Genomic DNA, 19,479 nt, shown 5'->3' with positions numbered 1-19,479 from the left:
CTATAGCTAAATCACTCTGCAGATTTTTTTGAGCTTATAAATCAGGTTTGTATTTTTCCATGTAAATATAGAAATAAATATGCTCACAACCTAGAGCTATACGCGTACTTTAATGCGTATTTAATTATTTTCTGAAATTTACCAAACAGTTCAGCTTAATTCATTGAAGCGTATTAACTGTGTTTATTTATACATGTGTGTCAGCAAGATGTTCGGTTTTCTTGTGAATAAAATTAATATATGCAACACAGGTCAGCAAGTTATAGCTGATAAGGTGGAGCAGCAAGGATCCTGTAGGATGGTGTCAGCTGCCTATTACTGCTTGAGAGATTCTGTAGTCCTTACTCAGGTACAGGATCAGCTCTATCTGTGTTCAGCAGCTGAGGCATGGCAGAGTACTATGTGTTGCTGACAACATACATTGTTGACAATATTTGTCCTATTTTGCACATATGGAAAAATAGTGAGAATAAATAACTGAATAACATTCCCTCAACACTGCTTTTAATTGCATAATTAGGGTATCATTTTGCAAACCTTAATTTAAACATAGCTTCATACCTGTCTGCAACCCACGTAGAGAATTACTTAGATGTGGGTTTGCAGAATCAAACCCTTCATTAATTCTGATCAGATTTTTGCCTATGCAAGTATTTCTCATCAGACATTTGGAAAGTTAGCTAGTTCCTTCTTCTCTAGGCACTTCCATTAAAAAACCATTTCTGAATGTAAAGGAGAGGTGTGTAGGTGTGTAAACATTTTCAGGGTTTGGTTGTATGGCTTCCAGGAACGGAAAGCTACAGTTCCACAATATGACCTGAGATCTTTGAAAAACAATATGCGTAGCATTTTTTAAAATTCCTGTGCATTCTCAGCAGGGCAAAAAGTTTTCAACAGTCTCTATAGCCTGCAATATCTGTGTCTCCTGGATGCCTCACATAGAAACACAAGTTGATGGGAGTTGCTTTGGACAGAAACAATATCTTCAATACAGCTTTCTAAAAAATTCCATCTCTGAAAACTTCCTTCATGTCTGGCAGAAAATAATTCCTACAGAGTCTCTAATCCAGAAGGAAGCATCTCCATACTTTGCTCATAAGCTCAGTGTTTGAATGTATGTTAATTTCTTTTAGACCGCTTTAGATCTGGACGTAACATAGACTGGAGTTGCCTTCTGGTCAGCCAGTCTTCAACGGGTTGCTGCAGTCTTAATGTAAAGACTGTCACAGATAATTTATCATGTAGTTTAGAGTATTCTAGTGGTTAATTTGCATTTACTTAGTAGGAACTCGTTTTTGTGATACTTGTTGACTTCTTATGCCCACCACAGCTCAGCTGAAAATTGATTTTTTTTTCCATTGCAGCTTCTCATCCAAATATTTGGAAAAAAAAAATCTCTTCTGTTTGAAGGAAAATGAACATTTTTTTCACAAAACTAAAACTGTGTTTCCTGTTGGATTAAATTCTGTATTTAACTCAAAAAGAAACCTTTTTCTCTTGCAGACATGCAAAATTAGCAGAGAACTAGGGTTATGAAGCTCCTAGAACAGGTCCTTCTGTCATTTAATATCATAATGAACCCACATTGTGAGATGATTAGGTTCAATTATTTCCTCAGTTTTAAGGGATCTGAGCCTCTTTTTCCCCAGAAGCACACCACACCACTAGATCACAGAATATGCTGGGTCTGGAGGCCAAGACTAGGTGTCACATTCACTCTCTTCCACTGTGAAAGGAAACACCCACAGGGACAGGGACTTAACCTCTTATTGCATCAGCCAGTGAGTGCTTTAGCCACAAGGCTGGAGAGTCGCTTACCGTTCTTTGGCTCAGTGAACATTTAGTTATTCGATGCACAGTGGCATAAGCCCAGCTGAGAGGAGAAGGGCAGAGCTTCAGGTACCAAGGCTCTCTTCCCCTTAAGTGAGGAAAAAGTAGTAGAAAGAAGAAGGTGTTAAAAATAAGAGATCTTAAAAAATGGTGTTAAACAAAATCCTGGGTAGATGGCTATTTTATGTGCTAGTTTGTCAGATAAAAATCATCTTCATAGTTCTGTGAATATATTCCCTGCTATATCCCGGTTCCTTACATTCTGAATTTGCAAATAATTGTGTGCTCACCCAAGGAGCTCTATAAAATTAATGATGCATAGAAAATATGCAATTTAATATCATGAGCAGAATATTGTTCATTCTGTCATGGTTTTTAGAGTGAGAATGCATAGGAGCTAATGACAGATGCAGCATAAGCATATCGTAATGTACAAATATGTATACATGTATACATATAGTTTTGAAGAACTATTTTCTTACTTTCCATTCATCTTGGAGAATACTAAAAATTAGTCCTTTTTTCTGTCCTTAGCTCTCTGCATGGTCTGAACAAGTTGAGAGGCCTGAGGATTGTAATATGTTGATGTGTATATGGGCATTTTTGGCAGACAGAAATGGAGTGGACTGTGTTATGCTGTGGATCGAACTGAACATTGCCCTCGATGTGCCGGGGAAACAAATTCTCTCTGTGAGAGAGAAAGAGCTGCTTTAAAAATTCTGTGCTGGAAACTGTCCATCTCTTTAACCAAAAATTGCCACATAAGAAAAATAAGAAAAAAACCCAACCTGATATATGCAAACTATTTGCCCTGACCTGTTCCCTTGAAAAAAAAAAAAAAGGTATTTTGCTTCAGATAAGTGGTAGCATCAGGTTATGTTGATTATCTCCTGCAACACTCTACAATTCAGGGAAATTATCAGCTATCACTCAGATCCAACTGGTTCACCAGGTTGTTATCCACATGTCAGTGTTCTACTGAGGACAAATTAAAGATATTTTTGAGTAGTATAAAATGGTTTTATTTCCTCTATAGTTCTCACAGTGTGAGGTTTGAAAAAGGTATTATATCCTGTGTGCATGAGAAACACAAAGATTGAAGTGATGATAATATTAATTTTAAGATGGGGAGGGAGGCTTAAAATTTGAGACTAAGGGTTCATGGTTGAGAAGGCTCATAATAGCAGAGATGAACTACCACTGTGTTAAAATATTCCTGTCTGATTCCTTGTTTGTCAGCCTGCTTCATGTCATGTGAAGTCAAGTATCTTTGATTCATGGAGTTCTGTGTAAATGTTTGTTGATTTCTATCTGTTCTGGTTTTATACTTCTGCCCTGAGGTTTGCTTTGAGTTTCAGGTTTAGGCATACTGAAATTGTAAAAGTAAATTCACTTGAAATTACAGTGTTTTAAGTGGTTTTTCTTCAAAGCCATGCCAAACCTCAGATTTTGCATAATTTCTTTTTGCATAATTTCCAAGCAAAAAGATGAATTGAGTCAGAGTTCCTTTGGAATGGGTTTGAAGTCTATATATTTATGAAGTTTTAGAAGTAAGAGAAGAAACATGTCCTTATTTCAGCTTCAAAAGGACAGATGGTCATGACCTATGTCACATTTTTGAGCACTGAAATTTAGGTCTTGAGTATATGAATACTTGAGCTGCTGCCTCATCTTCACAATAAGTTCCTTCAGATCCAGAATAAAGCCAATTCCTAATGCACAAGATAAAGCTAATTTGAGGCAACATCTATATGTGCATTCCTGGGATAAAAAAAAAATAAATTCTGCTTCAGTGGGAGTCTTGATAGCATGGTTCCCAGTTTTTATTCCATTCTTATACAGAACTTCCAAGAAGACTTGTCAGATTATTGTCAGAGAACAGTGGAAATGTGTCAAATGAAATAAAGATCCCTCTGGATTGTTATTTCTTTCTTTGAACTTACTTCTGTATCTAGATCTTAAAAACAGCCCTCACCGTTGCTGACTTAATTAATTGCTTGTATTATGTGTTCTAATTACAGGAATTCAGGTGGTTAGCCACCTAAATGAGTGCATAATTATTTAGAAACACTTTTGATTGCTGTACTGGCATTCTCAAGGCCCAATTAAAGAAAACAAAACAAAACCAAACAGACAAACAAAAAAACCCCAAAACAACAACAAAAAAACCCCACATCAAACAAAACACACAAAAAATCAAAGCCTAAAGGTTGAGACTTTGAAGCACTGATACTAATAGTTACTATCCTGTTAATTAGATTCACTTATATGTACTCAATACTAAACAGATACATTTTGCTTCTATATAGACCTCCATTTGCAACTTCAGTGAACATAGATCTGATGATCTTTCAAATAGAAAAGAATTATTTAAAATGGAGTTTTTCCATGAGAGAACTTTGAGTGGGAGAGGGAGTTTTGTGAATATGATTTTGTAACAGAAGGAGTTAAAATAAAATCAATTGATGCAGCCACAGTTCAAAATACCGTGGTTAGTGGAAAATTGTGGAAGTCTGTATCAATATTTGAACAACATCTGCCCAGCATGGTCTGCTGTTTCATAGGATCCACACCTTGGATGTGTCTTCTCTAAGGCACGTGGTCTTTATTCTGCACCAGATGATGCAGTGTAGAGTATATGTCTTCAGGGTAGAGTCTCAGTTACTGGGACGAGAAAGGGCACAAACCAGAGAAAATGCATTCATTTCATAAGAGAATAAAATGTTCCCTTTTTGGAAACAAATGTGTATTAAAACAGGACAAAATGAAACATATTACCATTTCAGGCTCAAATACTTTTAGAATCTTTTGTTTCATAATGACTTTTAAAATATTTTTCCTGTGAGTTAGAATGGGAACAAAGACAGGAAAATCAGAATTCCCCAGAGCATGAAGACAGAGATTTCCTCATTTATTTTGCAAAAAGTATTTTTCCTGTTCTTTAATAGCGAGTCATGACCAATTAGTATATGAACACTTTCCTTCTGTTCATCTACTGGCTGAGCTAAACGTCTGCCAGAAAAAAATGCCAAGAGATAGCATCTTTTCTTAAAGGTAAAGAAAAAATGCAGAGTTTTGAACAGAAAGTAAGTTCTCAATGAGCAAGTGAAATATCTTGAAATAAGAAGCTCAGCAAAACTGCTTTCAGTGATAGTTTTGCAAAAGTGGTGCTTGCAACATTTAGTAAGATATTTCCGTAGTAAAACATTGATAAGTACTGCATGTTTTTCAGTATTAGACAAGTGAGTCGTGTAAGATTTTTGTGTATGTTCTTACATTAAATACAGGGTAGAAAAATAATAGGTTTCTGAGACCACACAGAGTTCCTGTGAGGTTCTGTGAGTACTATCACTGTTGTCTTCAAAATAGTCTATGGACAATAATTTTTTTTTTAAAAAAAAGGTCATTATTTTTGTCTGGTTTTGAAATGCCAGTTCCTCTAATGGTAAAGAGATATTCTCTCTTGGTACATGAGTTTGTAAGAACTGGTGCTGGAGCTCAAAAGCAGGTTGTGGCTTTGTGATGGGTGTTTGCAAGGCCATTGTGAGAATATATGTGTTTCTGACAAAACATTTGAAAGGAAAATTTGAAGTTGATCAGATAGTAAGTCGCATTTAGAGCTAGCTTTGGAGAACTTTTCTGCTGATATAAAGTGGTTATTGTGTACCAAAGCTCAATACAAGACACTAGGGGAGGGTAAGGTGATTTTATTTTAAAATGCCTGGTTTCAGTGGTGCACACTGTCGTAATCATGTACACAGAAACGTGTGTGTATCCGAGCAGTCTGCCCACCATGGCTGCGTCCCAGCTGCACGTATCCAGGTGGGGAGATCAAGATTTTTTTGTGACAGCACGGAGGGTCAAGTGATGCTCTCTTCAGTCTTCATCGCGTCTGCTGGGATCTCCTCAGGATGGCGACCAGGTGCCAGTGAAACTTTCTTGCTTTTGGGAACTGACAGTGATCAGGATCTTTTACCTTTCCATGCTCTCCCACCTCTATATATCATTAGGATATGCCCTAATGTCCTCTCTGTCCTTTTCAGGGTGTCTTAAGACTCCAGCCCTTTTCTGTGTTTTCCCACCATGACCTCTTAGTGGCTGGAGTCCTTTTTTCAGTGTAGGCAGCTCCTGACTGTACTCTGTTCTTTGTATTCCCACAAGCACCTGCCATCCTCATAGGGCTTTTTGTGCTGTTTGTTTTACCCTCTCCAACACTTCCACACGCAGACCTTCCCATTCATTCTCCATTCCTGCCAGTCTAAGCATTTCCATTATGCATTTCTGTAGTCACTTGACAGCATGGCTTAAATCACAGGAAAAAAAAAAAAAAAAAAGATAAAAATAGTTCTGGATTTCAGTCTCTCCTTGCAATTTCAAAGAAAGCAGCACGTTTTCTTGCCTGCACCATAGCCTGGTCTCCCTGCCAGGCCAGAGGCAGTGCATCTCACACCACTGAAGGTCCCTGGTAGAAAGGGCTGTAAAAGGCTAAAATTACTGCTGAGAGAGGAGCCTAGAAGCTGAATACTGACAAATCTAAATAAAAAATAATGCACTTTTTAATAGTATATAGAGGTATTTATGTCAAGGCCAGATGCCTTTCTGGAAAGTTACTTCAGTCATACACAAGGTTTTTGGCTCAGGACAAGGGCAGCTGTGTGCAGTGCAATCCCCTGCACTGTTGAGCAGGTCACCTTCATGATGTAATGGTCCTGTCTGGCTTCAGATGCTGCACATGTCTTGCATTGCTGAGCATCTGGTGAACAAGGAGCTAATTCCCAAATAGATTGCTCAGATGTTCAGGAGAGGAGGAGCAGAGGTTATGAAAGTGGAGAAGGGAGAATGCCTTGGAAACCACTCTCTGCTTAGAAGGCAGTGGCATGGCAGTTACCCCAAGCCTGCAGATCAGTCCTCCTTTTTCCTTATCATCATTAAGGGAAATACATATTGTCATTTTTTTTTTCTGCTGAGTCATTCTATAAATAAAATATGTCTTCATTTGGGACAACCAGTTGCCTTAAAATCCTCAGTGAAGTAAGCCTCATGACACCTCCATGACTTAGGTCACTTACTTCATAAACATATAAACTAGAGCATAGCCAGGTAAAAGGACGTGTACAAGATCACCCAGAGAGACAAAGGACAGCTAAATCAATCAATTCAAGAACCCAGAAGTTGTGTTTCCATAGCCCCTGCTGTAACTACTAAATCACAAGAGCTACTAAGGAAAAATCCTGCCAAAAGCTACTGGTTTTTGTTTTTTAAAACCATGAGAAGCATTTTACTCTATTCCACTGGGTCTCTCCCTAGTACTTGGTGCAGATTAATTAATGACTTATATTTTAAATAAATGTAAAGCCCTGGGCAACCCAAAAGCCATTGAAGTTTTAATTCTCAGAACTATTCCTTGTCTTGACTGTTAACCAGTTCTTATTCAGGCAAGATAGGAATTAAGATTAATGACCCCAAACAAACTGGTATTTCAGAGAATCAGTCTTTGCCAGGCATTATATTCTCATGACAGAAAATCATTGAGGCATAAATACAGTGCTCAGTCATTGGTGTATATTAACAACACCACGTTGTTCCCATAAATGCTGAATACAGTGAAGAGGAAAATGAAGTCTTAAAGTTCATTAATTTGAGCTGTGGCATTTTTTAAAGTGAGCAAACCAGAGCTCATAGAATAAGGCAATAGCGTTCTAGTTCCCACCGCATGGCTGTGAATGCTATTCGTGTTCCAGAAAGGCATCTCCTCTGCTGGGAGGTTGTTTGGACTTGGTGATGGCTGATTGTCTGGTGCCTTTTACTAGCTCAGCATTCAGTTCTGTTGGCCTTTTTTAAAAGGCGAATTGATGCAGACCAAGCCTTAAAGAGAGAGAAGTGAAAAAATACCTTTATCTGCCAGGATCAGCAGCTGCTGTGATATGTGGGCTTAAAACGTGTCATTGTCTGGTGACATTTGTTCACCTCCCAAGAAGGTAGTTGTGGCTAGATACTGTTTTGTAAGCAAATGAGTACCGGTGTAGAGAAGAGAGCATTACACCTATTCTGGGACCAGAAGTGGTCATGGTACAGTGAGTACAAGAAGTTATTGTGGCAATTTCTAGCAGCAGTTTGCTCAGGGGGAAAAAAAATAAAAACTAAATATTTCTGTATTTTTATTTCCATACTGAAAAGACATCCGTATGACATCATCTTGTTTGTTCTGACACTGCAGGAAGAATGGAAAAAATAAATTGGCAGAAAATAGCCCCAGAACTTTTATTTTGTTGCCAACAAAACATAGAGGAAAGATGTAACCAAAATATCCAATGGTTACTTAACTCTCAGAGACAGTTCAGCTGATAAATTGTTGTTCGAGGGCAGTTGGGCTTCTAGACACAAGAGCGTTCTGTAGTAAGCTTAATTACTCATTTTAATTATGCATTTTAATTAGCAAGGGACTAACACAGAGCTTTTCTCTCACTTTCTCAATAAAACCACTTTGTAATATTACAGAACAAACTTGTAACTGAAGAATCCAACTGTCTAGAGTTGAGAAAAACAACTCAAAGTTCAAGGTGTTTTCTTCCTCAGTAGTTCACATTCAGTGAGCAGGTTACATGTACCTCTCATTATTTTCAGGAACTTTCTACTCTTTTTTTTTTTTTTATTCATAGACAACATAAAGAAAACACCCTGCCCTGTATCTTCTCCCAGCACTGTTTATGCCGAGATATTGTCTGGCCAGTTATTGCCTATAAATGATGTCTTAGTTCTCCCTCTTCTAACAGTGTTTCTCCTCAGAGCTGTTCTTCTATCCCTGCACTGTCTTCCCTGTTGCAATCCCTAGGAGCACTGCTGTAGGAAATCTGCTTGCTTTCTTACGCACTTCAGGGAAGGCAAGGTTAGAGGGGCAAGTACAACCAGAGGCAATTAATTGCATTCTGGAATGAATTCAGAGAGGCATCAGTGTATATGGGGATGGATGGAGAGACCAATACCACAAAATCTTCAGCAAAAGAACCAAGTGCCAGAATTATAGCCCCTCATGAATATGTCACTTCTGTACTCATTTCTACTTTGCCTGGGACTGTACCTGCTGAGGAGGAATTTGCAGAATCTGCAGCATTCCTTCATAAATTGAGGCTGTCCGTGAAGCCAAATAGGCCTCCAGGCTGCTCTGTTTTGAGAGAAGAAAATTCTAATTTATCTATGGTTTTGAGCCAAATGTGACCTTGCAAATAAAAAGTTCAGATAAGGATGTGGTTAGAATGGAGGTGTGGTAGGTTTAAGGTGGAATTCTGATTACGAATAATGGCAAAAATAAAGTTGTGTCAACTTTTTTGGAAATGTTCTCTCATGTTTCAGTGCAAATAGCATATTATAAAATTTCCATCATGTAAGTGATGGAAATTTTCCAAAAGTATCTGATCTTCACAAGGCTGTGATGAAATGTTACAAGTCTGGAAACCTCGTCTGTTACATTTATGTTGTACTTCTCTGTTGCTCCTGGCTTGGGATGAGCTCTGGAATCAGAACCATTGCCTGACATTTCCAGGTGTTTGCATGTCAGGTTCAAGCTGAAACCTTCTCTTAACTTGAGCAGTTTAAAAGGCTCAAGGCATTTTGTCTGGCTTCACTTAGCTGAAGGCAATACTGATTTTCTTTTCATTTATTGGTAGGAAGATTTTTCATTTGGACATTGTAAATTCCCTCTCCATTTAAAACACATTATATAAGCCTCTTTTCTTTATGGTTCTTGTGATGAGAACCATCTCTCTCCATCACTTGTCTCCATCAATAGAAGGTCCACATAATGTGTGTGACTATATATGGACTAACTGCTGCACATTTGTGTAATAAACTCTCTAGTTTTATGTCCTTTATTGTTTCTGTTTTCCCACCCTTCTTGTCCTCCAACAATTTATTGTTGCATGCTGTCCATATGATGGGATAATTACACAGTTTAGCTACACTTGAATATAGGTGATATTCTTCTGTGCTAAATGTTGCCCTTCACTAACAGTGGGATTCTGCAGTTAAATGAAAAATCTCACTTTTGAAAATGAGTGGCCTATGTTATGTACATCTGGAGACAAAAAGTACCCTGTAACACCAACATCTATGTTTTAACACTAATTCTGGTAATGCTTTCAGTGCAAATAAGGCTTGCTTTATATTTCATCTAACAAAATACCAGCCCATTTGAGATGTGTGCATGAGAAAAATTAAAGTTATGACTGAGAATCAAAGTTCTTTCCAAGAAACATACCCAGAACGTGAATACTCTTAATCAAATGTGATGGGAAAACATAAAGGCAGATGGAGGGATGAGCTTCTGAAATGACTTCTTTACACTTCAGTTGCCATCACTGACTTAGTCACTGTGCTGACAAGATGAACAACCCTGGAATGGACGATGATGTATTTTGCTCTGGGCAGGAGTTACATTATCCAATTACCGGTATTAAAACATAGTTAGTGTGACTTTATGTGCATTTTGCTGCTAAGGATTCAAAAGATAGCCAAAAAATGAAGCTCAGCAGTAATCCAAGTATTGTAAGCATGTATCCTCAAATCAGTTTTGCAAACTGGGACGGAGAGCTATAATTGACCTTGCTGAAGTGGCCTTTACTTTCCACAGTTCATGATCAAAGTAGTTACATTACACTGAAAAACTCTTCTAATTCATGACACCTGAATAAATGGCAGGAAGAGCAGCCTGGAATGCATGTTCCACTATCTGCTGCCATCTTGCAGTGCAGCCTGAATAAAGTCCTTCTCCTTATCTCTACACTGAAATCAACTCTCATGATTAAAAAATGCTTCTGGACTGAAAAGTGCATCACATTGATAACAGGCTTGTGTGGAGACTTGAGCTGTGCCTCAGCATGGTCTGGAACTGTTGTAACTTTGCCTGGGTTTAGGGTCCCTTTATATATGTGTTTTTTGATTAAAATATTCCCTGGCTGTTCCAAAGCACACTAAGCTGAAAGTTGTTGAACTCCATACAAAAGAAGAAAAAGAAGAAAATAAGTATGTCTGAACTGGACAACACAAGCTTTTAACAAACAGAGTACTATATAAAATACAATTTTTAAAAATCCCTATGGGTAGTTTCCAGAGTTGATTTGATCATCTCTGTTTCCACCTCTGGTTCAGTTATTTTCAACTGAAAATGTCTGGCTTCTTTGGCTTAAGCTACTGCCTTTGTGCAGTTGAAAAAAAAATTCAAAAAAACCTTTAATGCATCCAAGTGTTTTAAGCTAAAAGTAGTGACTTTTCACAGTGCTCTCTGAGCCACAAGCACAGGAGCAAACCTGGGGCTGCAACACCTCCTCAGCATACCGTCATCCCACTGGGCTCTGCAGCTACACAGGTAGACTCAAAACCTGCAGAGGAGAAGGTCAAGTCAGCCAGCAACAAGCAGCCCCTTTCCTCCTCATCCACTCAAACAGTTGCTGGAGAGTTACTCAGCATCATGTCTGGCTGGGGGCTGCTTGTTAACATACATGTTCCAGGCCCTCCACCTGCCCTTCTTTTTCCCTGACCTACCACGGGGATGTGACAGCCCAGGAGTGCATCAGCCAAACTAGGAGAGACTCATTGTAGTTGAGGATAGGTTTGACTGCCTTTAAAACTGACCATTGTTCTGAGCAATCAGATAACAGAGAGGTAAGGAACACATGCTGTTTTGTAAACATGTCCAAGGCTTGGGTACCACTTGAGAACACAGTTATAGATGATGTCAGTATCATTTAATAGATCCAAGTACATGTTATTTCAGTAGACATTTCATGGTATCCATTGTAGTTACAGATGTTACAAACTTCCATTATTAAGTTCTTAATGTGCTCATAACTTTCCAGAACCACGATCACTTAATCTTGTTCTTGTCATTTTATTCTCCTTTATAGTCTTTTCGGGAAAGGTTTTAACAAAACCTTCTTGCATGTTGTTTAGGTTAAAAGATGGGAAAGTACTCCATTGTTTGTCAATAAACCTCTAATCACATTCTTTTGAGCAAAATATACACAAAAACAACACATCCAATAGTAACACGCCACCTTAGCATGGACCCCATCCTTACAAGGTCTAGAGCATATGGTTGGTTTTATGGGAAAAGCTTTGAAACAATTTAAATAATTTTTAATATACTGGAGAGCATCTCCTACTGTATGTGTGTGTGCGTGTGCGTGTGTGTGTGTGTGTGTGTGCCACTGCCCTCTGCTGCACAGAGGCAGGAGAACTTGTGTGTTTTCATAGGGGCAGAGTTGTAGTCACCCCCTCACCCCTATTCCTCCTTAGAGTAAGTGCTCAGGTCCTGATGACTTCATTTGGGGGCTAGAGCTATGAAAGCAGTTAAATCTTCGCCTCCATGGGAGTTAGACACCATAATACCTGTGAAGATCTGTCTATTTCTGTCTTCGGTCAGTAGAAAATGCCACATGGAAAGAGTGTGCAAGTATGGTGTCCACCACAACCCCCTACGTTGATGTTTCATGAGTTGCATGTCTCAAAATGTCTCAGAGGTTCACTGCAAGCAGTGTTTTGTTTCTGCTGGGGATCACTAAAGCATGACCTAAAGCACCTCTATCCTTTTGTTCTCTCCAATCATATGCTCCTGGCATGTAACACACAGACACCCTCCAGGCTATCATGGTTTTGCCCAATCCAAATTTTGGGGCTAAAATATAAGGATTAGCAGAATAAACGCATTGTATTAAATACAGGGATAAATGTAACCCGGCCAGTAATAGGTGTAATTATCCATTCTGGACATCAGTGCTAGGTAACTATGAAAATCCAGTAACGTCTCCAAAAATGTTTAGGATCACAGGCAGCCACACTGCCACAACCCCCCGCTGGGAGGACAACTCTGCTTATGATACACAGCAGGAACTTCAACTCATCTGCAGCTGCTCTCTGTCATCTAGAGCTGCTATGCTTCTTATGGATTTATAGGGGCAATTAAGATAACACATCTGGATATCTCAGTCTATGGATTTGCACCTTTTCATGCTGTATTTTTTCATTAAAGCCAGATTTCATGTAGCTCTGTCTCTCAGTTTAATACCAGTGACCATCAAATCCGAACAATAACTTATTTTTCAAAACTTGCTCCCAACAAGATTGGGGCAAATTTTGCCAGTTGGAACAGGCCACTTATCAAGCGCTTTTGAATCACAGTCAGGTGATTTTCCTTGCTTTATTTCACAAATAAATAGCTTTTCTCTCTAAAAATGAGGCTTGTTCAGTTGTGCGTCAGGTTCGAAGAGTCAGCCTCATGGTTTTGGACACTTAAACTTGGTAATACATTAGAGAAAGTTCTGTAGCCCTGATTTCCTCTGAAGGAGGGCAATTAGGAGGAAATTACTACCTGGTTTTATTTCCATCTCTGACTTGTTCAAGCTTGTCTATTTGCAGCTGTTTAGACAATACATGAACCATTTTTTATGGATTAACCTGAAAACACCCAAAAATCTTCAGCATATGTATATGGAGTTTCACATCATTTAGAGTGAAGGTGTAATTTCAAGCTTTTGTCTTAACTAGTACACAAAGAAAACAGTATAAACCCTAAACCTTAAATTGTACTGATTTTCTGGTTGCAAATACACATATATATATAAAAAACTTGTACAAGCTGACAGACAAAGGTTTCTCTATCAAATATGTGCCATTTGCAAGCAAAATGCTGTTTCTATTCTAGTCACTGGTTGCAGGAGCTCAGCTGGGGCCCTGATTGTCAAGCTGTGAGCTATTCTTTCACTATAATAAAAATTCTGTAGGCTAAACTACTAGTAGGCCATCAGTGACACTTCTGAAATCCCTTTGATGGGCTTACACAGATGCAAAGATTCATACTTAGCAATGGTGCTGATGGTATAGAAGTTCTTGAATCTGCTCACCCTGTGTTGTCTTCTCTGTGTTTGCATGTATGAGTGTGTATACATGTGCATGAATATACATAGATATTTGAAGTGTGAGGATTTATGCAGTATAACCTGAGTTTCATGCATATTTTTGCATGTTTTTAATATTAAACTGGGAAGAAGAAGAAAAACGTGTTTAAAGCTTACTTTAAAAGCCCTGTTCCTGTGGCTGTAGTATCTCACCCAATCAGAAGCACTATTTTTATCAAAGAGAAATTATAAAAATGAAAAATTATGTTAGTTCTTAAATACAGGCCCTGTTTGTTTAGCTTTTATTTATTTCATTTTGAAATAATGCACTGTAATCTTTCCACTTTTAAAAAACTTTATCTCTGAAATGGGGCATCAAAGTAGCTGGCATTTTCCCTGGTCAGATACACTGGGAAAAAGCAGAGATTGTGTTTTCAGGAGACTTGGGAAACTTACTGGCAAGATTTCCTAGGGTTATCATCACATGCCCAAGATGATGTCTGTATAGAACATAGACTTCCTAACAATGCTGCTTCCTTAGAAGGAAAATCTTTGTTTTCTCTGTTTCACTCATTTTTAATAAATTAAGAAGTCCATGGTGAAGGAACCACTCCTTAAATAAAATACTTGCTCTTATAATTACCATATTCCTGCTTCCTTTCTGCCCTATCCAAAATTCATGGTAAATAAGAGGGTGTGGCAATTAATTGCAAGCTGAATGGCACAACTAATGTTATGCAAATACAGTGTCCTCTGAACAAAGTGATATTGCAAGGTTATATTATGTCAACTTCTGTGTTTGAATACCAATACAGCCACATGTACACAAAGATTTGTGTGCCAAGAGGATGTGTTTTGTTAGCTTTATTTATTTTTTAGATGGGATACTTCAATGTTCCTTTCCTTCCTAGAGAATTTAAAGTACTTTTTAAAGGGCTTAATTTCTGTGCAATAGAGCTTATGGGCAAACAGTCAATAAAAACAAAATAAGGAATACGGTAATGGTTCTAAAAGCATTTCACATTCTTCAAACTGATGCCAATTGTATGCATTGACAGTAATCCTGTCTAATCCCCTCCACACATGTAATCTTTGTACACCTGCTTTTGTTGTCTCACTTACCAGTTTTTTATACGTAGAACCACAATATACAAGACAGTACAGCAACAGAATAAAATGCACATGTACACACAGTGTGTTATGGCACAATTTTGCATTGCAGACATATAACATATTTTTAGGCTTTGGTGCTTAGAGTCAACATCTTCCATTAAGTTATTTCTCTTACCTTTTTTTTTCCTCCACTGCTGCATGTCTGTATTTGTGTTTCTTGGCAGTTTAACTGAAGCGCATCGAACAGCTGTAAAAGTCATCAGGAGGATGCAGTATTTTGTAGCTAGAAGAAAATTTCAGGTAAGCAGCACCATTAAACGTAAGTACAAACTGTAGGCTTAAGTATATGACACTGAAAGTGCTCCGAGAGTTAACTTGGTTTTGTGCATGAGATTGTAATAAGTCAAATGTAGTGGTTAGGGTCTCGACCTCATTCTTAGCTTGTGTGGATTTTTTCATAGCAAGGGCAAAACTATCAATTATCTATGGGTATCGTATGACATGAAAAACTTCTGAATTTGTGGAGTCAGCATAGTTATTTTTCATTTCTCTTTCACTGCATTTGTTTTGTTGGGGTTCTGTTTTTTTACTGTACTGACTAATATATGAACTACTTACCCATCTGCTAGAAGAAGTGAAGACTCTGTTGAAGTGTCTACTAAAATACTGTTACTGTCTATACTGATCATCTAATGACTGGTTCAAGAATGTTCAACTAATTGTGTGCCATAAATGGCTGACAGATCAATAGACCTTAATGATGAGCACTATGCTGTGTAAAGTTGCTTTCACCTTTACAGCCCACATTTCCAAATTTGTTTCCCAGAATGGGACATCATAGAGAGACTTTATTTTGCAACATCATGAGGCATCTGCCCTCTAGAAATTTGCTGTCTTTATGAAGTGTTAAGTTAAATTTCTCCATCAGGTTGCAAAGTACTCCAAGTAAGTGTGCTTATTTTGCCAGTTTAGTAAGGCCCATTATGATAAAACTTGTTTGGAATGTGACTCTGGTATCATCATTCTCATCACTCATGTGGTGGTGAAGCGATGGAAATGAATAATTAACTCCTGAATTGATTTTCAAAGCTCCTTTCATTTCCACCTGAAAGTTCATGCTGTTTTGTCCAAGATGGTCCACTGCAAGTTAATCAACTTTCGTAAATCTTTTGAAGAGGTTTTAAAAAGATAAAACAAGAACCTAAATTTCAAGCAAGTTTGATTACAGCTGAGCACTTAATTGCAAGGGTTAGAAGTCTGAGATAAGCTCACAGCAGTCCAAAGGCTCTGAATTAGGGGAGACGGAATAGCACATACATTTCCCAAGCTCATGGCAGAAATTTATCTACAGTTGGCCTTACCTTATGAAAATGAGGATAAGTCGTTTTGTTTAACTCAGCACACATGAGGAGAGAAGAATTGCATTGTAAATACACCAGAGGGGTAAATACTACGGGGGAAAAAAAATTAAAAACGTAATTGCTGGAAAATAAAATGGATATATAAATGAGTTAGGATTAAATTAGGAGATTTCAAACCACCAGAGACCTAATGTTCTGGAGTTGTCAGCCAACAGCAGCCATGCCAAACCCTAAAAATTGAACTTGTTCAGTCTATGGAGAGAACTCTCTCAGTTTGTGTTAGTGATAGGGAAAAAAGAAGAAGGAATTTTCTTCCATTTTTTACTTTCTTGAGGCTGTGAAATAGAGCTTATAGGACTCCCCATGCTAATTAGATTTTGGAAGCTCAAAGCTGGGTAATATTATTTAGAGCTTTGCATTAGGAGTTCTAAGCTTGCTGGATGTAGACTGCTGAGCCCTAATGGCCAGGATTTGGGATTATGAACAGAATGAAAGTTAAAGAAGTTCTTCAAGTTCTGCATTTACTAAACCTCCCTGGAAGCCCATTACTTCCCTTCTTAAGTTGTATTGTACTAGCATTTCTTAATAAAAACATGACAAGAGATTGTGCCAAAGTTTGGCAGCACATAAGATGCTCGGATCTAAAACGTTATGGGAAGAGAGAAAAATGGTGAAAGTTGGAAGGATATTTTGATTATGCCTTAAAGAAGACTCAGGCAGACTGCAGTGTACGGTACTTTACAACTCTAGAATTCAAAGCTGGTGATTTGTTAAAAGGGATAACAGATAGAGGACTTCTTTTGAGGGAGAAAGGAAATTTAATTTGGAATGAGTAGAATTAATTATGCACATAGTAGCCCATGGAATTGAGGGGAGGGAGGTGGGGAAAACTCCCCAGCACATCTTGGCTCTGCGCCATGCATCGTGTTTAAATAGAGAGTGTCCAAAGAAAAGGACAGAGGATCTAGCCAAAATGCTCTCAAAGCATCTCCACTAGTCGATCTAAAGAGTGATACTGGCACTGTTTCTCTGGGTGAAGACAATAGGCTGCTTTTCTGGCCAGAAATAGTGATGTGTCAGCGTCTGCAAAAAGTGAAGCTGCGGAAGGAAAAAAAAAAAAAAGGCAATAAACTGAAAGCTGAAACCTCCCTCCCCCACAAAGTATTTCTTCTCACAAATGCACATAAAAGTTGATGCACGGTACCAAAATGATGAACTCTTCTGAAAGTAATAATGCAGGTAAGTGACGATGGCTGAGCACAAGCAAAACATTTTATCACAAAGAGCTTTTGCTTCTCCATTCATTTCACAGGATTTTTTTCCATTCCAGTTCCATGCTTTAATTTGAAATTTCTAGGATCCTGTGGCTGCCTTCCAAGCATGACTCCAGCACATACTGTAGGTGTCCAATGCATGTGTGCAGTGGTGCATGCTAATGGCTCTGGCTGAAGCTGTGACAGTGGAAACAGACAACAAGATGACTAATGAGCTGTTGTCAGTAATTTCCAATTACTAGATTTGCAGTTTACCTTTCTTTTTTTCTTCTTTTCTTGAGTTGGAGCCAAAAAATAGACATCTTGCCCCACATTTCCCATAGGGGTTGGTATGGCTCTGAAAAGGCTGGTATTTTTGAAAGCACAGCATTTATGCTTATTCTGCCACATGCACAAGTTACTTTTACTTGATAAAATTTTACAATGCTGTGCTGTGTATAATCGCAGTTTTATGCAAATTCTCTAGACTTGTTTCAAAATTCTGCCTTGGTAGTTACAACAAGAAATCACAGCTTGGAAGCATCTGGATTCTCATCAGAATGGGAATAAATCTGGGCAGATGGCAGGTTTTTTTATCTGAACTTGAATTTACTTAAATTGCGTATTCTTTTTTCTGACTTAGTGGGTAACATTAAAGATAAAAAAGTGCAAACAAAATCTACGTGCAACAGTCATCAGACTTATGCAAAGCATCTGTCCTCCCAGTTGCTTAAGCAATAATATTTCTGTCACCAATCATCTTTAGTCTTTAGAGGCATTTGATTCCGGGTCCAAGTGTTATGAATTGGGCTAGTCTCCGTGTTTCAGTCCTCTGACATTATGATTAACATATGGTTTTGGAATAAGCCAAGAAATATCACACATGGTAGCCTTAGATAAATTATATATCTTGGTTTTGTATTTTTTAAATACACTGTGAAGGTCTAATATTTTGCTCAGTATGAAGTAACATGAAGACATGACTCTTAACTGACAGTGATGAGAATCATTTGGCTCCGTCTCCACAATAAATATGCACTCCTACAATGCCTACTTATGTTTTATTCATTGCAACAGCCATTTCAAAATGGAAAGCAAATTGTCTCTGGAAGATAAAAAGTAGAATGATGGCATGTCTGAAATAAAATGAAGTTTAAACTACACTTACCTTTCAATCTCATGTATGACTTATTTCACAGCAAGCTCGGAAACCGTATGATGTACGCGATGTGATTGAACAGTACTCACAAGGACACCTCAATATGATGGTTCGGATAAAAGAACTTCAAAGAAGGTAGGCCCTGTCTACCTCATGAAATATTTGATTTCTCTGGTGCCAGCTGGCTTTAGGGGAGATGTGTTCTTAATGAACAGTAATTGTCCAAAATTGCAAGCACAACAGGGAGCACAATATCTAGAGGATTTAACTTGGAGCCATTTTTAACCCTTTTTATGACCAAGTTCACAATCCTCCTCCCCTCCTCCTCCAAATTATATAAATTAAAAGAAATTATTAAGGCGCATGCTGTAAAGTTTATAGTATGAAGTGACCTTTTCTGCTCTCTTTTTAGTAAAGGAAAACTTTTCAAATAATGATTTACCTTTCTATCCAGGCTCTATGATTCTCTGCATCTGAGAGAAATCTGTTTCACTTGTGCTTCCCTCTCTATCTGGAACTTTTCCTTTCCCAAATTCCTCCTTGCACATGCTTCCTCTGAGTTTTGGGATCACAGCTGAAATATTTTGTCACAAAACTATTCTGTTTCAGCACAAAGTCCTTTTCTCTTTACAAATTAACACTGTGGACTGGGACACCGGAATGAACTCCTCTGGGCCTTAAATGAAAAAAAAAAATCCAATTGAACGGAATCTACTGTGTCAACATATATAGTTATTAAATCCGCCTGCATGAGATTCAAGGAATAGTTGCAAATGTTATTAAGAAGCCATTCTGTTTGTATAGTCTTTGTTATTAGATTACATATGACACAGGAGAACTATATTTTAGTTACAACATGAAAGTATAAGAAATAA

The 19,479-nt window shown here is 38.0% G+C and overlaps 1 protein-coding gene across 1 annotated transcript in view; it reads left to right on the top strand.

The window, feature by feature from the left end:
• The window catches only part of LOC136103960 (potassium voltage-gated channel subfamily KQT member 1-like), a 491,583-nt gene that overhangs the window by 258,819 nt on the left and 213,285 nt on the right, over nt 1-19,479 (top strand). Inside the window, exons 13-14 of the mRNA XM_065842505.2 lie at nt 15,056-15,131; nt 18,645-18,739. Of these exons, the coding sequence (XP_065698577.2) occupies nt 15,056-15,131; nt 18,645-18,739 (171 nt within the window). The remainder of the gene's footprint in view (nt 1-15,055; nt 15,132-18,644; nt 18,740-19,479) is intronic.

The sequence above is a fragment of the Patagioenas fasciata genome, chromosome 1 (assembly GCF_037038585.1).
Source record: "Patagioenas fasciata isolate bPatFas1 chromosome 1, bPatFas1.hap1, whole genome shotgun sequence".
Classification (NCBI taxonomy): Eukaryota; Metazoa; Chordata; class Aves; order Columbiformes; family Columbidae; genus Patagioenas; species Patagioenas fasciata.
The sequence above is the reverse complement of the archived record's forward strand: the minus strand, read 5'-3'. Positions and strand labels throughout refer to the sequence as shown.